The sequence below is a fragment of the Athene cunicularia genome (assembly GCF_003259725.1).
Source record: "Athene cunicularia isolate RWA chromosome 3 unlocalized genomic scaffold, athCun1 chr3_part1, whole genome shotgun sequence".
In the NCBI taxonomy this organism is placed as follows: domain Eukaryota; kingdom Metazoa; phylum Chordata; class Aves; order Strigiformes; family Strigidae; genus Athene; species Athene cunicularia.
Window position 1 is genome coordinate 94,251,364 of NW_020799097.1, and position 19,955 is coordinate 94,271,318.

The 19,955-nt window shown below is 37.3% G+C and overlaps 1 protein-coding gene across 6 annotated transcripts in view; it reads right to left on the reverse strand.

Moving 5' to 3' along the window:
- The window catches only part of RBKS (ribokinase), a 69,246-nt gene that overhangs the window by 30,210 nt on the left and 19,081 nt on the right, over positions 1–19,955 (reverse strand). For 5 of the 6 annotated variants that reach the window (XM_026846272.1, XM_026846275.1, XM_026846277.1 and 2 more), the window contains 4 exons: positions 15,249–15,312; positions 12,393–12,455; positions 5,625–5,789; positions 570–661 (listed from right to left, as the gene is read on the reverse strand). In XM_026846272.1, coding sequence (XP_026702073.1) covers positions 570–661; positions 5,625–5,789; positions 12,393–12,455; positions 15,249–15,312 — 384 coding nt within the window. Of the gene's footprint in view, positions 1–569; positions 662–5,624; positions 5,790–12,392; positions 12,456–15,248; positions 15,313–18,651; positions 18,865–19,955 lie in introns of all 6 variants that reach the window. The other variant, XM_026846278.1, reaches the window with a different exon arrangement.

Genomic DNA, 19,955 nt, shown 5'->3' on the forward strand with positions numbered 1-19,955 from the left:
AGAAATAATACACTTGAATGAGACGAGAGGGAAAGGAGGGGGAAAAAAGGGGGGAAAACATACAGTTGAAGGGCTAGAGAAACAGATTCATTGAAAACAGATCTGACAGGAAGAGGCACATAAAGCTACTATTTACCATCAAGTGCAGCATGCACGCATCACCTCCTGGCAAGCGACTTTAAAACTGTCAGAACACTATGGCTAGCGTATTCCTGCTAATCATATCAAGGGACCACAGAACAAGGACAAGGATCTATTTTAATATTTACCACTCAGTGATAACATTTCAAAAGTGTCCTTTTATGGATTTGTTTTACTCGTCTACTTGTAAGGAAGGCTGGACACAACTTTTCTGCTGAAAACAATTAATTTCATTTTGAGTGCAGTCTAAAGGTACTGTAGGGTACTCCTCTTTTTAGGTCAGGGATCAAACTTGTCACCTCCAAAAGTCCTGTGTAAGAGGAACATGCCTCAGTTCTTCTGCTCCCTATTCTGCATTTCTGAGAACAGAATCCCTCTGAAACTTTACTGCTTAAGACTTCTTCTTTAACATGACATTTGATCATTACCTCAGTTTCATTGCAGCAGAAGATATCAGAATGGGTATAAAATTGTGGATCTAGGTCAGGAAGGGCTGGAGCTGGATTAAATAATGTCTTAACTGAAAAAAAGAAAAAAAAAGAAAAGTCTAAATGTCTAATGTTTTAGATTCATAAACCATCACCATTATGGTTAATTCACAGCCCAAAATATTTATTATTAACACACAAATAGCTCCCAGTTTCTGTGTTGTCATTTTATAGAACTGCTAAATGTTTTATTTATTATAGTAAAGTTCCCTTCTAATTCATGTGCAGGCACCTGTCACGATGGGAACATGACAGAAAAGTAAAAAAAAGGGGGGGGGGGGAAGCCTTAGATGGTAATGCAATTTGTTTAACTGATGATGCTTCTTCCAGGATTTTAATAAGTTTTACAAGAACTGGTTTAGTTCTAGAATTTTTTCAGTGTTGTTATCTGCATTCTGTACATGAAGAAACAGGGGTATGGAGTAATGAAGGGCATGTCCAGACAAGGAGTTAAACATGCTTCTGAATGTGTTACCTAACTTGTTCAAACTGCCACATTATAAAACTGTAGTGTAGACAAGGCACTGTATATTTTTAATATGCTATCTGGCAGAGCTAGACTTAAACTTAACACGTGGTAGAATATGTTAGTTAACCTAACTTTAAACTGTAGCCTAAGGCCCCGTGTAACAGCAGAAAAGGTTTGTCATGAGGACAGTATAAGTGACTTACTCACTGTTAACACAGGAAGTCTGCAGACTTGGTTTCTCACTTGCCAAATTTATGATTAATACTTTTGTGTCTTAACCACAAGGCCATCATTTTTATATAAAGCACACTCTCTTACTTCAGAATGATCAAACCTTTCAACTCAGATGCCTAAATTTTCAGTCCTAAACACATATTTAGACCCTAAACTACAGTGCATAATATTCAGACACCCTGAACGCTTCTGAGTCCCAGTTAATGCCCTAAAAAAGATGCACAGACTTCTAAAATCTGAGTACCAAGAAGCTTAGAAGATGACCTTCTTGATTAACACTCTGAAAGTTTTAGCCTTTGACTGTACAACTTCATCATGCCTCTCTACCTGCCTCATTAAAAAGAGTATTAAAGTGACAAAGACGTTTACTCAGAAGTTAGAAAATGCCAGGATTAGGATTTCCAATGAAATCTTAATTTGGCTCCCTTATATTATTACAATACAGTATGTATTATAATAAACTCTTTTAATTATATGATCAAATACCACTGAAAAACAGCATGTGATCATATAATTAAAGACTGCAACATAATACATATGCAGAAAGGAGACAAATTAAGGTTTCACAGGCATCCTTAACTCTTACATTTCCTATTTTCTGAATTGCAACTGTAATAAATTTTTTTTTTAAACACAAATCATCAAGGTATACTTTTCTAGGCAACAAACAAACAAACAAACAGCACATATTAGAAAACAAACTGTCACGTGGTATCGTACCGACATACACATGGGTCAGAAGCAGCACTGGAAGTGCTCCAGCTTGGATTTTAAGTAATAGAGACTCATCATGAACAGGGCGTAATACATGACTATTAGTTTGCTCCCATATTTAATATCTGCAGACCAGGGGGAAATAGAAGAACCCTAAAATTCTCTTTCAGGCTGTGAAGAGCATGGCTTGTGAACAGGGTAATCTGTTTGGTCTCTCTGAGGAACACCAAATTATTTTCTGCCCAAATTCTTTCTCTCCATTTGCCAAGATCCATTCTCCTCACCTAGTTTCCATTCTTCATGCTTCCCTGCATAGGCACTATGCAATAGTAACGTTTTCCACTCAAATTTCATCACATTGTATCTCTTTTGCTCCCCCTCCTACACTTTCTTTTTCCCACTGCCAGTACCCACAGCCTACTCCCTGATTCTACCTCCATATTCCAATCTCTATTCAACAAATCCTATTCTCTGTTCCAATTTTGCTCCCTTTTTGGTTTCTCTCTTCCTTCTTCCTCTGCCACCCCCAAAATCAAGCAAATTCCTCCTACGCTTCTCTTGTCTGAAACGTACTCTCCCTCCCCAGGACTCCCATCCAGCTTTGTCTCTGTATTCAAATCAAGCAAGCTCCAGCTCTGTACTTCCTGGGCCCACAAGAGATCTTTAACAGTATAAAAGAAATTGCCTAAAACCAGACTCAGGAATTACACTGGAAGTCATGCTGCCCACATGGACAACTGCCTACGTGGACAGACTCTCAGGGGAAGCTAGCTGTGAAGCTCTAACAATTTTCCAAAGTCTCTGTGAAAGGTAGTTATTTTCTAAAGGCAGATAATACAGTAAAAACCAGGCAGATTTCCATACTGTTGTAAAGGCTTATCTTTAAAAGAAAGCTCCCTTCCTATCAAGTCTTAAGTAAATTTTAAGGTAGCCAGTATTTATAATTTAAAAGAGGGTAGGGTGGGAGGCATTTCCCATTGCCTGGTTTCCGCAGCCACTATGCTTTGGCAGAAATTACAAGTTTAACCACAAACAAACAGCTGATATGAAAAACTGCAGCCCAACATTAAACAGTTAAAGCACCTGAAAAAGAGATCCTTTACTTGCAAGTGACATGGAACTTTAATAACTGATGCTGGTTCCAGCCCATTCTTCACTACAGTATTAACAGGCTGGATGTTATCAGCCATCTTTTATGGAGTCTGTCATTACAGAAGTCCAAAAATTGCTTTACAGCCTTTGATATACAATAACATTTTGCCCATCAATGAAGTGGTCCCCCTCTTGGAAGCAGCAGCAGCTTCCCAGCATGTGGCCATTAAAAACCTAGAATTTCCTAGTCAGATTTCCACTACAATTTATACTCACTTCATAAAACTATTCACAACCCTCCCTCCTTTCCTTCCCTGCCTTCCATCCTTCTCCCCAAGATTGTTACAAGATCTTTAACAATCAGTGCCACAACGAGAGGATGTCAGAACATGAGATGTCCCTCTCTAGCTTAAAGATCCAGGTGTTGTTCACTGAACAGAAGCAAAGGGTTCTTGTCTGTGTGTCCACACTCTTTCTCCATCTTATTGTTTCTTTCTTTCAGTAAGAATGAAGAAAAACAAGCAAAAAAAACCTTGAAACAGAGGTTTGAGGCATCTGGGTATGCATCTGGTTTAAACAAAAATAGTCTAGTGCACATCCTAACATGCAGTACTGCATTAAACATGAGGGTATTGCAGGCTAAAAGAAGGGAAATTGCATTAACAATTTACAGTTGGCTAAGGATAGATTTTTACAGTGCTACAAACTCAGCTGTTTACTTAGATCTGACTGCACATGACATTTGAACATGTGTAGCCTATTGCTTTAAAGCAGAAGCAACCAAAGCCTTCCTGATAGGAGCTGCACAGATTCCAGACTGCCAGCACAGAACTACAGCTGGCCCACAGTTAACTACTATCTCTTCTTGATATATTGTGCTGTCTACAGTTGCTAAATGCTGGCATGCCTGTTCCATGTATCAGGTTTGGATTTTCTTAAACTGCCTTTAAAAAATACTATATTTTCTTCTGTCACAACCTGGCATCTTGCCATATGAGGGTGACAAAAGTGTGAAGCATCTTACCAAAACTATGCAGAGTTAGAAGTAGACAAAATAAATCATGGATATTGACTCATGACTCAACTATAGTCCATTAACCACTAGATTAAGAATGCTTTTATCCATTTCATAAAGCATAATGAAAATATATAGCAGGCTCTGTTCCCTGCTCATATATTTAAGCATTCCAGGTGCTACTCAGTTTTCTGAGGCTTTTACTTTTTAATTAGATTTGCATGAACCCAGTTTTGACATTTCAAACAGAAGTGAAAATAATTTTTCCGCATGCACAGTTCTGTTTACAGTTTATAACTATGACCGCCACAGTTTCAGAGCCACTCTCTCCCAGCCTTGCATCTAACATAACTGCTTAAAATCAACACAAAGTACATGATCATGATGTATAACGTTCTGCCACATTTGACATCTCCACTAGTGTGTGAACGCTAGTGATCACAACAGGTGCATGACAGAGCTCAGTGCGGAAGGAGGACTGAAGAATCAACAATCCTGACATGCTATGATCTACTGGAGCAAGCCTGGGCCCAGCTGCAAGGAACCAGTTAGTTCTGATCCCAGTTCCATCCCTGACCTGCTGCCCATGATTGACCATATTATTAGCTGTCCCCTCCCAGTCTTATATTCTGGATAGACAAGAACATATTTTTAATCTCATATAGATGCCTCACTTGCATAATTATTTATATAGTGTTCAAATACAGCAGTAATTGTGCTTGAGTAACTGAAGGCATTACAGGCACTTGGAACAACAAATCCTCATGTCAGTAGAGAAACCCCATCCTGTTCAAGCAAGATGTCACCTTTTATCTACATATATGCTTCACTGAAGGAAAAACGGCCTACATTTAAAAGTACAGCACAGTAACAATTTACTAATAATTTCACAGATGATGCCTCTGTCTACTCAATGGCAGCATGCCAAGTCACACTCTAAGAATTCTGGTTAAGAAGAAAAAGCTTTTTTTTTTTTACTTTAAGGATGTTAACTTCTGTACAAAAAAAACACAGCCATACCTACTGCTACACTGGGAGAACAAGGGCATAAAATCTGTTTTTGAGGTCATTTAATTTACTCTACTCTGTGTGGAACTCTACTGACTTGCATTCATTATGCTTGTTCTGCTCTGGAGTAATACCAGAGTCAGGCCCATAGTTCCTGACCTAACAACATTATACTGCATGTAGTCACAGCATGAAAATAGGAGGAAAGGCAGCACCAGACATATACGGGCCGATTATAAGCGTATGGGTTGACTTGCCATTCAAGGTAAACACTGAAAAAATTTAAAACTGAATTCAGTTTTCATTAGCATAGCATGAATTTGTTGGTTATTGTTTCATTTCTAGATAAAACTAGTATGTAAGAAACCAGAATAGACCACAGAATCTTTATTTAGAAAGCACGGTAAAGAATATTTGTCATGCAACACAAATGAGGGAGATGGAATGGCTTATGTTAAATTACCTCCACTGGCACGTGCCATTTTCAGAGCTTCAAGAGAAACAGCAGGGGTTATTTCTAGCTGGCAAACAACCACTTTGGCTTTACAGATGACATCAGAAGCCCTCTTCAGGTCTTCAAAATTTAAAAGCAGGTTGGCTCCCGGGACTATGACAATAACGTTCTGTCCTAAAGAGAAGATATTGTGGTTTTTACATTAACTTTTGCAATAAAGTATGTAAAATAATTCCTTACTTTTCTACAATAAATTTCAGATGAGTATTTCAATTTGCTTTCCAAAAACCCCCCACTAAAAATGTATGCATTGCTGAAATTTTCAAATATCCAAAGATTTCAGGAGATAATCAAAAAGTTCGATGGACACTGCACAACAAATGCAGTATATATTTTTGGGGGAAGTCATGTATGGGCTTTCCTCAGACTTATTTTTGTGTTTTCTGTGAAGCACTGTACTAGTAACAGTGAAGATGGGGGACATACGCTAAGGCTGACATTTGCATTTTCCTAAAAAAATTCCAGCAGCCCTTGGAAGAGAAAAGCATCAATGTGATTACTGAGTTCATATGCCAAAAATGCCATAAAAATTTTAATTCTCCCATCATCCGGGAAGAGAGAATATTTCACACACTTATGAAAATGATGCATGTTCTTTGAACTTCAGAGAAGCAGGCTTGATCCATTTACCTGCGACACTTCAAGTTAGAGCCCATAAACATCATGAAAACCAGAATCAGCTTGCCACCAGAACCAGCAAGGTAATTCCTGTGTCTAAGAAAAGTTTTATCATAAGTGAGTAAAGAAGGTGGGTGACAGATTCTTCTGCACTTAAAGCTGGCCAGCAGAAGGGTCTAAGCAAAGCTATACGTGCGGAAGCACAGCAGTATCTCAAAGCATGTCTAAGATCCTTTTCATTCTTGTTTGTTTTACAGTTAGGTGAGGAGGTTCATTTACACAGGTTCCAAATATTCTTTTGTTTTTCTTCAGACATGCAAGTTGCTTTCTTTTATTGCAGTTTCTTTCTTTAATTCTTTCTTTTTTTTTTTAATCTCTGTTACAACACCTAGAGACCTTCAGGCATGGGTGCCTTCAAATTAAAATTTATTATTAATCATTCAGGTATTAAATTCAATAAGTCAGTTGTTCCTTGATTTACAGGCTCAGCCCGCCCCCGCTGAAGATTCCTTTAAGGACTGCCAATCATTAAAGGCTACCAATTCTGCAATGAACTGAATTACTCTGTAAATAAATATTTATGTTTTTAAATACATTATTTTTGTTGAATGCGACTTCAAAGTCCTTTGAATAAGAACTGTGCAAAGCTTGCCTCCCTAAATATGTTCTGAAAAGAAAGCAGGACAATGGAAAGAATAATATAGTGATCTCAGAGGGAGGGGCCCAAGCTTTCCAAAGCAATTCTGCTGTCAATGGTTTGGTACAGAACAGCTGCATATGAAAAGCAAAACCTCAGCATTTAAAGCCAACGCCCTGCTTTTCAACAGACAATGATGGGCATCTCGGATAAAAAAAAAAAAAAAAAAAAAAAAAAAAAAAAAAGAAACAACCTTCTGCAACAAGTAAATGCTGTCAAAGTTATCTGGATCTTGTTGAGGAAAGATTCAAAGGCAAATTGCACCTATTTTGCCAAGCATATATTTTGAAAGCTTATAGGGTGCAGCAGCACAAACAGTAAAAGGCAGGGAATAAGTAGATAAGTAGTACAAAAATGTATTTCGTTTCTGCCTGGACTCTGTGCTACCTAGAATCTCAGACTCTATCCACATGTCTTGCTGCATTATCTTGCTGAACTATTTAGCTGTACTGACATGTATATTATTATTAGACTTTAGAGCTAATGGCCCAAGGGGATAAGGAAGGCTGTTTGTTTAAACCCACATGTGCAAATTCAAGGTAGCCCATGCTGCACTGGATCACAGTCAGAAGCTTTTCTTTGTAACTACAAAAGGTCAGAGACTTAAAGTCTGCTTTCAATCCTGCCAGGGAAATGCAGTACCTACTGCAGTGTAACAGTCCGGACAGGCTTAACGCAAGCTTTAGAGAAAAAGCCACATTCTGTTCTTAGCTACATATACCACACTAACTGCGAATGACAGCAGTCACCACAAACTTACACCAGCGTGCATGAAAGCAGAAACTGGACCCATGCACTCACAATTAATACCAGAATTTTTTATTACTAGCAACCATTTTGTTGAAAGCAATTATTTCTTGCCAGGGAAATCAGATGGGAAATCAGCACCAGGGACAACAGAGTTAAAGACAGATGGCAAAGAGGGGTGGGATTCATCTTGTCCAACATTAACTAATTGTTAAAGTTTAAAAAAAAAATAAAATTCTACGTTCTAGAAAATTCTAAGAAAACTGATTTCTAAAAATTAGTTTTCTAAGTTCCTTCAACAAGGAGGAGAGACAAGTATTTTCAGAATTGTTTTAATCTTAGGTATCTTAGGCATCTGAGAAGAAAATAAACTGTTGTCTGGAAATGCCTGTGAATCTCTGTTAACTCTAGGTGAAGCCTTAAGCCATACACCTAGCTTTGAAACAGCTCAAGTGAGGTAAAATGTTGCCCACACTAAGAATTAGAAAAATGCACTTGCTGCATTACAGTTAATTCTAACATATCATTACTTAGACTAAAAATTCTCAGTTTTGATGGGAGCATCTACACAATTTTAAGTTTTGCAGACATCAGCTAAAATATTAGGGGCCACATTCACAGTTGCTGTAAGCTAGAACTGCTAAATGAAGCTGATAAACTTGTGTAAGCTTACACCAGATGGGGATTGGGTCCAATCAATACTTAAAACAGTGTGAATGCTGCATATGTAAATACTGTCCTCAGTTGGGCTTCTAAACCTGCTGCTGTCACTTCTTAGAAAGATGGGTAACTCAAGCTAGATTTTTTTACAAGTGTCATTTTATAGATGGCACCAGATGAGAAGTGCCAGTGTAAGAATCAAAGGCAAACCAGTAAACACCATGGTGCAATAACTCTCAATTTTTAAAATGGGATGACGAGACTAAAAGCCATCAGTAGTGCTTAGAACTCACCAAAATCTCAAACAATGCAATTATAACAATAGCTGCAGAGCTTCTGCATAATAATTCATAGGGAAAAAAGATTATATTTGTGACCAGAAAAGAGTATTACAAGAAAAACATTTGCTGCCAAATCACACAGTTCATTAATATGAGGGCAAGTTTTGGGTGTGTCATGGTATCATAATTTCTATGCAGTTACTTGGTAGGAGCATTGAATAGTCTTGTACACAAAACATTCATGATGAATGTCAACACATAGAAATTCAGTAAAAATTCAGGTGACATTTCTTTATAATGCTGAAGATTCAAAACAAAGATTTTCTCTTTGGAAAGTATAATTCAAACAAGCTGGCATGTGTATTCTAAGCTTGCCTTGTTTATTTAGCCTTATCTAAATATATATTTTGAATGTTTTTTTACTAGTAGTGCTTTGGTATTGAAGGTACACTCTCTTGCAAAATAATGCCTATTCACTGTTCATGAATGATTAATAATTTTATCGTAAAGTCAGCACAATGCCTATCTCAAGTGAGGGTTATCTCCCAGTGTTCTGTGTTAGGTGAGCTTTAAGTTCTAACTTGCAATAATCAAGAGCACTTTAATCATGACCTGCCAACCTCTGTTGTCCTTCCACTGAATTTTTGCTACGAACACGGAAGTTGTCAGACTGGTCAACTCAGGGCAGCTTAATGGCGCCGTCAACAGTAAGTACCAGATATGGACCAATGCAATAAATTTCACAGGTGATCATGTAAAAAGTTGCCCATAAAGAACTTTTTTCCTCCCTATGTGTGTACGCAAAAGTACAACACACATCACTTTATGGGGTTCTTACCATTCAATAGCACACTGTTGGCAGAAGGTGTGCTAAGTGACAGAGCTAGTGGAAAGAAGGCAGGCTGAAAATGGAAACAAAAGCTGGGGCTCACAGTGGTGCGATGCACCTCAAAGAAAATGTGTTAAGAAAAGCAGCTGCATGTACCAGCTATTCTCCTTAAAAGAGAAAGTATGGATTTGAAGTGTACAGGGTCCTGGTAAACTTAATCTTGTGTTTAGTCAAAACCTATCTGAAGAGGGAGTTGCATAAAAGAGAACAACTGAAAGGAGCACAAGGTTCCAGAAAAAGATCTCTGCACAGATTTCTGAGACCAGCCCAGAGGGAACCTTTGCACATCTCTGCGTTGCACATTTTCCAGTGCAGCCCTATAAACATCTCTGCACCATTTTACATTAAAGCAGGGAGGAGTTTCTTTTTTTGAAACTACACTGAATTGTCCCAGAATATAATGCAGCTTGGAGAATATCAAATGTGCCTGATAAATTTCAAATTTTTAGCACTTTACCAATTATGATAATGGATGAGTGATAGCTGTGCAATTCAGTAACCAGCAAAAATCTTCCCAGAAATTCAGCATCACCAGCTAGACAGACACAGATAACCTCAGGGAAAGTTTACTTTCTTTTCCTCTGCCTTCACTCATCCATCGCAGTCTGCTTCTTCTACTTGAGTATCTCTCCTACTTCTGCCTGGGATTTTACTCAGTTGGTTGGAGTTGGTATTTTCCCCAAGTATCGGTACTTGTAAACAACTGTAAGATGACATGCAGGTTAGGTGTGTGAAAACACAGCAATTAAAACTTGGTGATTTAAAGAGATGATACCTATGTTTTGTATTTGTCCCTCGTTGTCTTAACACAAAAAAACCATCACCACCCCCAACTTCAAATGATTCCCTTTCAGGTATAATTTGAATTAGCAGAAACCACTTTACATCAGTGTATTGAATGCTGTGGTGTTTCAGCTATGCCAGCACAACTACTGTGGTAAAACATGCATGTGTAGACAAGCCCTTTGAAAAGTGCTGTAAAACCTGTTTAGGTCAAATCAGCCAGGTTTCTACAGGAAAAAAAATATTGTCTCTTGTAACAGCAAAGCACATAAGTACTGCTATTTTATTGCAATTTACTCAATTTAGGCGCCAGATGGTTTTAGAGAGAAGTAACAACCAGAACCATTATCAATTCTGTGCATCTGTTTGCTTTATAGCATAGTTCTGACCAGGTTTGCTCTTCTACTAGATTTTAAATGAAATCTGAGGCCAGTGGTAACTTAGTTTAGGATTTTTCAGTTTCTGAAAGAAACTACCTGACATTATGCATTACTCATCTCAATACATGAATCACAGGACTACCAAAGACCATTCACATTGACACTAAAATGCAAAATATCCTTCTGTGAACCTCATGGCACTGAACAGTTTCCCCTTCCCAGTGCTTATAATGGTTTCAGATCCACAAGATGGTTTTATTCCTTATCCTTCAGAAAAATTTATGGTGGTATAATTTTAACAGGTCATCCTCTGTTCATTCGGATTTAGACCATGTTTATCTTAGTGGGCCATGCATATGAATTGGGAAGTAATAAGACTGTTTCTTATCCAACTATTCTGGACAGCAAACCTAGTGCAAAACACAGTTACATGTACAAAACTGTGATGTCTGGGAGCGCGCTGCTGTATTCTCACTGTCTCTCCTATATACAATGGCCAGAGTAGTGACTGTATGTGGCATAAGAAAGACGTTCTTAATAGTTACTGTGATAATTTACCTGCTGATCCAAACCGAGACAAGGAGGTGGAAGTTAGAGACAGGTATCTAGTTTACTCAATGTATTACAGCTACCTTCTGAATTAGAGTTGTCATGCAAGGCTTGGATTAATCTTACTTAGGGAAAATTAAACTCACATCTCGAACTAATTTGCCTAGTTTTCCTGAATGTTCCTGTGTAGACTTGCCTTTAGTCACAGTTCCTTCCCAGGTTTGCTCCTGGAGTGAATAGTCATGTTTCCTTTACCATTTTGAGCTGTAGCCCAATGTACTACCATCAGGTTACACAGGAACTTGTTAAGTTGATGTGTCAGCTAAGCTGTGGTAACTGTTCAAATGAAGCCTCTTATATGCACCAAAAGTGAACTAATCCAGCCACACTTAATTTGTTAGGTTTGCATAAACATTATCTGTCCTGAGCTCTAAATTTTCATCCAGACACATGTATTTCTCCTAAGACCTCTCAATAACACAAGTTGCCTGAGGAAAAGATAAACAGAAAGTTTTCAGAGGATAATTTAGCAGTCCTGAAAAAGACTCTGAAAATAAGCCAAGTGTCCTGCAATATGACAGTAAAGGCGCAGGCTAAGGAAAATTAACACAGAAAAAACAAATATGCCATTTCACTGTGTATGTATCACTGCAGATACAACCTGGGATCAAGAATTGTGGTAATATTACAAGATCAACATAAATATACTAAGGACAATTCCTTTTCCTGATTCAGGGCATAATGACTCAGTGTGCTCAGGAGGCAAACCCTCTCCTCCCAGTAAAAGTGCTTGATAAGTTGTGGTGGAAAAAGGAGAGCTTTAACCTTCTGCTGCACTGTGTGTTCTGGCCAATGTAAAACTAGATAAATCAGCTGACTGACAAAATTATGGCTATCACACTGCTAATCTAAGCCTTTTACACTGCTGTTTTTAGGTACCTTATCCTACAACATTGCCTGTTATAAAAGGAAGTGCAACAATGAGTGAATAATGATGGAAAAAATGGAAGATGTAGAAAAAAATAATTCCACAATTAACAGTGACAAGGCAAAGGTTTCTTTTATGGCTGTAGAGGCAGAACAAAGAGGACAATTCAGAGTAGAAATGTGTACCTTCACTGTTGACAATTATTGAAGCAGTTCCAGTAGCAGCATCTGCAGTCTGACCTACAAATGCTAAGAAAGGGAAAAGTTACAGCATGCATTCGTTCAATACTTTACTTTCAACCAATAGCATGTGATGCAGTTTAATTGAATTAAATCTAAAATGAACCCATAACCTCCAGCAATTTAAAAATGCTAATTACTCTTTCATGTGCAACAATGCCAGAGAAGCTAACAACAACAAAAAGTGTTAATTTACACCCACAAAACAGAAATGCGAATCCAACATTCTTTAATTTGGCTACATCACTGCTTTAGAGAAAGCATGCTATTTATACAGACTTCTCAGGCACTCTACTCCTACATGGAAGTATTTCTTTTATCCAATAAAACAATAGAGTCAAGGCTGGAGAAAACAAAAATATTAAAACAACACCGCATTTAATTCCATGTAGATTTGCATTTCAGCAGTAATATTAACATGTGCTACGAAGGCAGTGGTGAGGCTGTATGTTTCCTCTTTGGATTATTATTCAGATAAATTAACGAGCAGTGAGGCTGGCAGCACTGTCTATTATAAAGATTGTTCCATACATTAAACTATAAGAATCTGTTTTCAGCTGTCAGCAAATTTGTCAAATGTTAACCAGTGGTCCGAAACTTTCTATGACAGGTGGGGTTTTTTTTAAGGTAAAACTGTAGTAGAAAACTGTCAAAAAAGTTGAGAGTTATTTTTCCCAAGAAATGTGTTTGAGAAAAATCTACTGTTTTGTTTAAGAAACTCTGGTGACCATTTGTTTGAGAGGCTCTGGTGTTCTAATATTTTAGAACATGGACTTGATGCTGGGTGAAAGTTGGCTTTTCTCTTGTGCCAATTTAAAAATCTGCTCAAATTTGAACAAAGCTGAAAAAAATACACAACATCATGCTCATTAAGTATTGCAGGTACTCGCCCTGGAGGTACTCTTATCTAACTCAGAGTTACAAGGGTCAGAGCAGAACTTTCCTTGCAATTATAGCTTCTTTTCACCACAAGTTAGGTTGGCACACTAGAATTGAAAGCAGAGAACTTGTGTCTTCTGTGCTCTCAGTGCTCTTCCTGCAGAAAATAAGTAGTACCAGCAGCAAGCTGCTCGGTTCAAATGTGAGAGAGAGATAGAGAGTAACACATCAGTAAAGGTTTAAATGGTCTGAGCAGCACTGGTAGCTGGTAAGTTGTGGAGCACAGGAAGACTGGGAAAAGGGAAAATTACAAAACAGATTGAAATTGGAAAGAAAAAGGGTAAGGTGGTATGTTAGGAAACAGAAGAGCAATGTAAACAATGCAGGCATATGACAAGGATCCAGGATATGCAAGTTGGCAGAACTGCATTACGGTAAGGATATTCATCCAGTACCCAGCATCCTTATGTATAACAACAGGGATAGGCTTGACAGTGATTAAACTGAGATGAAAAGCCAGGGACTGAAATAAGACAGTCCTAAGCAAAAAGGTCTGTGCACACTGAATCACCTCTGGAATCATCTTGGAATGCAAGGTGGGATCCTGGCCAGCCTCACCAGCAGTACATCCTATCTTCCTCCAGGGCTGATCAGTGTAGGGGATGGCAATCTAGCACCATACTGAGATATTTTTAACTCAATCAGCAGAAATCGGTACCTTAGACCTAAACATTCCAACCTTTCAACTGATCTATCTGGGTATCAGTGAAGTGCAATATGATGAAATTGATGAAATTTTTTCCTACACTTTTCTTTTGCTGATATCAAGATGATTAAAAAAAAAAAAAAAGTTAAGATTGCAAGCTCAATGATCCAAATCGGAAAACATGAGATTTGAGGTTACTTGTGGAACATACATTTTCATGCTATGCATTATGATGGCATTATTTACATAATCAAAGACTTTATTCACAAGGTAGGCATGCTTTGGAGAGATTTAGAACTGTAGACTAACAGACACTTTTTATGGTATCCTTGCCTGGTTTCTTGCGTAAGTTGGAAGATATGCAATGAATAAACCTGTACATACATTAGTGAAATATTTAGATGCTATACTGATAAGCATAATAAAAGCGCCCACAAAATACCGATAGTTTTGTCTTTAAAGCAGGATTTGAATAATGCAGTAAATGAAGCTTGTGGCTACACATTAAACAGAAGAGATAAATGGAATATGGAATTGCCACTTAGTGACTGCATCTGTCCATCCTTGTCCATGCTAAAGGAGACAAGAGTCATGTAGACAAAAATATGATCATGTAGTTAAGCAGCACACAGTAATACATTTACGCCAGAGAGAGAATTAGGGTTACAAAGGTTCAAAGATACTAGAATACTGCGAATGCTTAATTTTCCTTTTCCCAAAAGCCTTTTAACATTGATTATTGTGTGTATGTGTGTTAACATTGGCTGCAGCCTCTAAAATGACTGCATGTGTCATTTCACAAAATAGAGGTGAAACGTACTGAGTTGACAAATGCATTTCCACTCTATACCTCCACTCCTAACATTAAATTGAGAATGAATAATCAGACTGGATTTTTCTATTTCTCACCAGGCATGACCATCGTTAATACCAGCCTAAACAACTACATAACAGCAACTTATCTTCAGATCACTTGCACTGGTGTAATCATTTGAGATTTGGCGGTAATAACATTACATTTTATCTTTAGTGATACAGCCGTTTTCAGAAGTCCTCATATTCTCACCCATATCCATTCATTCCCCAGCTGTGTCTAAACAATTATTCATAGTTCTGAATGGTAAAGCATATCCATTAAGGGAATAAAATAAACCCTCCACTACCAATTTTTAAAGCTTAAAAATAATACAAAAAGTTTCTTTAAAGTAAATTTTTACCTGTAGAAATACCATTCTTCTTCAAATTTTCAACATAATCATTGCCAAAGGAATCATTACCAACCTATAAAAAAGATAAAAGTATAAGTTTTCTCTACAGAAAGGTGAGAGGATAGATAGATCATTTTTAGACAACAGAATGCTCTGATGTAATTTGAATACACTTTCTGGTTTGCAGCACTTTGCCTTATTAATAAACTAATAATTAATAGTAAAGATGTATTAATAGTATTAATAAACAATAAGATTAGCGTTCTGCAGTTTTCTCCCCTATTACAAAACTCCCCCCTGCACCCATGTCACTATATTCAAGTTTCATTTTCTTACAACCACTGCATTCCCTTGGCAGTGAAACTTTCTGGAGGTTGTAAAATCTGAAAGTGTACTGAATTATTCAGCTTTGAATTGAAAGCATTTATAGCAACTCTGGTGTTGTTCTTAATTGCAGTTCCTATTTTGAATTTTTTACTTCAAGTATCCTTGGTGGAAAAATATCAAAACGTTGTTATCCGCTAGAAAGTGACGATACACATGGTGGCATTGCTGATTTCTGATTCTTGGTACTAAATGTACTGTTTACAAATTCAACATTTTTTGCTTGCTTTATCCAGCAACAGCAGATCCAGTTGAGTTAGGGAGTCAAGCTATGTTCTATTGTTTTTCTAACAGCAAGTTAAAGAGCTTGTAATTTCAGCTCCACTAATCCTTTCAGCTGAACAGTATTGTGCTTGCTGTTTGTTCAGACTAATAAACATTTCTTTTTGTTGTTCAGCTTTTTGTTGCACTACACAAGCTGAACAAAGGAGACGAGGTATATGGAGAAAAAAAATGGCATAACCTGCTTAATGTCAAAATAGAATTTAAAATATATTTATAAAGCCAACATAGCTTTTAATTCACCACTTTCAGCCTATGTCTTCAGGATTCATAGTGAGTGCTCCCACTTCCAAGAGTAAGTTGTGTATCTGAGCAGTATCAAAGACTGACCAATGCTACAGGAAGAGAGAAAACACCATCTTTCAGATTAGAAGCCAAATTAAGATACTAGTCATGGTCTAAACAATGAAGGAATTACACTAATGAGCCATCTTCTCATAAAACAGGTCTAAATACCTAACTGTATTTGAGTTATTGGAAGCACAAAACAGCCGCCTCTATTGTCTGCTCAGTATCTTTAGCAAGCTCAGAGAAGGCCCAAGTACTAGCTAGTGATCACAACAATCAAACCCCGCAATTCAGAATTGTAAATTTTAAAGTGTCATGGACAGATGATCCTTCTCCCCACATACTCTATTGCAAAACCATGTTTGGAAACATACTTTCATTTCCTACTATAAGGGATTTTAGGGATTCCTACTATAAGTTCTATAAGGGATTTTACTAAAGCATTATTATTAGGGATGGTGCCAGTCTTTTACCAAAGGACGACAGCAATTTAGCTCAAAACAGTCTAACCAGACAGAACATTCCTTCAGTACATGGGAAAAAACCCCAAGAAAACCAACAACATTTACTTTGGTCACTGTGTTATTCATTGTTTGTATATTAGAATATTTCTGTATCTCTGACTACTCCCACTTTGCCAGACAGGGCGGGTTGTCAGAAGCTGCATCTTCCGACTGACTGCTTTAGGCTGGATGACTGCAGCCATATGCAATTTAAACCTGAGTCGTGCTCACCTCTGCAGCCTAACAGTTGTACTACTGGAATGCATTCTGCTTGATTGTATCACCTTCTTCCTCCCTCCCTGCTACAAAACTTCTACATCAAATCTCAGGATTTGCTCAGTTATTTCAACAACAAAATATTTCATAACCATTTTCCAAAAGCTTAACTGAAACTTCCTTCCTGCAGCTGTGGGTCCTACATAACTGACTGACAGGCATCCTTTATTGTTCAACTGATATAACAGCTGAGATCAGCTGTGGTATTTTTGCTCACAGCGAGACATCTCAGTGCTGGAGGGAAGCACTTGGAGGGGTGTCCATGGAGGTCCTTTTCCTCTAGAAACTTTTTTCCATGTTAGTTCATCAGCATCCAACCCAGTTAATCCTAGTGTGTTTGAAAGGCTTATCTTTCCATTCAGGCTTTACCCACAAGGAAGACAGAGTACTGGGCATCAGACTCATTTTAGATTAAAGGCATATTTACTGACCATGTCAAATTATATAACATTGTTTTAAATATCTTCTGCTTTTGCACAGACCTTGCTAGACAGATTATTGGGTAAACAGAAAAATAAATGTCTTAGTCTGCTGACCACAGAACATTGCATGTGCTGAAATAGCATTTCTTCTTCCTTGAGTTCTTAACAACAATAGCCGTTTGTACAAGCATTATGGTCACCTAGTTTGCATATTAGAATTACATTGGTATTTTTCAATCTGGGTTTTCCCTGCTTACTATCATGTTTTCCATGTGGAGCTAAAAGAGCTGGCTGGCCTCATAGCAGCTAAAATTCTAGCAGCTTAGAGAATCAAACTCATATGTATCTGAAAACAAATTACAACAAAAACATGTACCTCTTCACAATTGTTTGTTTAATCTATTCTATATGCTCCTTTTTTAGAGAGTGTTTACTCTTTTTCTTCATTAGGGAACTAAACGGCTACTAAAGACAAGACAGTAAAACAAAAGAAAAAAAAAAACAGCTAAAGACATCCATCATATTCTGGACTGTATTTGAGATATAGCTGTATTCTTACAATGAAGTGAGGATTCAGGCTTACAGCACTTAAATTCGGTTTACAGATCGTCTAAAGAGAGAAGACTACATAGAGCATGGTAATACAGCACTTCCTAAGTAGGAATCAAATGCAGCTGGGACTTAAGTGAGGATCATTCCAAATTGTTAGTCAGAAGCAAAACAGGACTTTTTTCAGCACATACAATGTCTTTCACACCAAAATCCCTCCACCATCTTCATCTAGAATGTTTAACAGATTTTTTTGGTCTACCAAAAAAAAAAAAAAAAGAAAAGTTTGGGGAGTTTGGAATTTCTCAAGACCATGGTTCATTTTTCAGTACTGCAACTGAATTCTTGTTTGAACATGAACAAATAATTTATTTGCTTAGATCCTTTCGTTCCCTGACAGTAGTCATTTACATTTCTCTGAACCATTGTCTTTCTTGTCTTTTTGAAGTGGCAATTATTCCATCAATACTGGCAACTATTACATCAATACTGGGAAAATTGAGGAGGGGAGTTTAAGACTGATACTGGGATACATACCCAGAGTAACAGTGGCCACTTGCAGAGACATCCAGGCAGAAAGCAGAACACAGTTTGTGTTTCCACTACTCAAACTCAGTACTTGGATTTTACATTAAAATCCACAGTATTCTGTGGTATCTCTAGTCATAGCTGTAAGTAATTTTAAAAATCCCTCTCTCAAACCCTTACCAAATAGTCAATGGCCTTCTTCTGTGTTCTAAAGCTCTGAGGTATGAAGAATGCCTTGTCACTTGATCTGACATGTCTACCTCTACTCTTGTTCATGTACTCTGTTTAAATTACAGTCCTTATAAGAGGATGCCACACTCCAGCAGAATGGCCCTCTAGTATTAATACTGATTCCATTCCTTGAACTTCAGGTTGAAGAAGCAATTATTGCACCTGTACTGGATAAAAAATGTTGGGAATTATGGCCAAAATAAAAGCATGTTACTGAGCACTGAGTGTGTATGTGTGTGTGAGGGGCAATTTGGCTTTAAGAACCACTGAATACTTAAGATGACTTGTTAAAGTAAAAATAATAGAATTGTGATGATTCAGTATTGCCTGACTTTTCTCAGTTTATTCAGCAAGAAACTAACTACAGCCCATTGACCTCTGCAGATACAGGACTGTACAGTTATGAGAATATTTTGTGAGGCTATAAAGCGCATTTTTAATTTAAAAGCAAACAATAACTTTTAAAATTGAAAAAATACAAAATACTATAATTTATAGATATTAGAGTCATTCTCTGCTGTTTCTTTTCTCCAATAAATACACATCAGAAAGAAAGAAAGAAATAAGACTAGGTTTTACTGAAATATCATAAATACGATTTTGGAAAGTAATTAGAAATTATAGTAACTGCTAAATTTTATTAGGAATGCAAATGTTTCCAGAAACATGCATGCACTGAGCAAAGGCTAGACCATTAAAAAATAAAACAAAATTCACACTTCAGTGGAAAAAAACCCTTTAACATTTAGCAGGAAATGTTAGCAGGGAATTCATTGCCAGTTCATCTTGTACTTGAATCTGATCGTTCTTGAATGCAAAGATGATCAAATATACACAATATTACAGAAGCACAAACACTGCCAATATAAAAAAAACCCTACACTCTAAAACCACTAGTGATAATGACCCACATAAATGCTTGCAGGTGTAATTTAGAGTTATAGCTACTATTCTTTAGCCTAAATATTGGATTGGAAAACCAGTGAAAAAGGCTTCCTTGAGATGTTTCCAGTACTTCTCAAAAAATCCCTGACAGACAACAATACAACAAATCTAGCATCCGCCCCAGCTATGGCAAAAACAAAGTATGTCCAGTCAAGTTGAAGTTTCATCTAGAGTTAGCACAGGATAGATAATAAGGCTACAGAGAGAGAAAACTGGATCTTAACCTTAGTAATGGTCACTCAAAACTTACAATGTTTAATGCAAACATCAAAGAAAAGCATTTTAAGAATGTAGTATATGCCAAACTG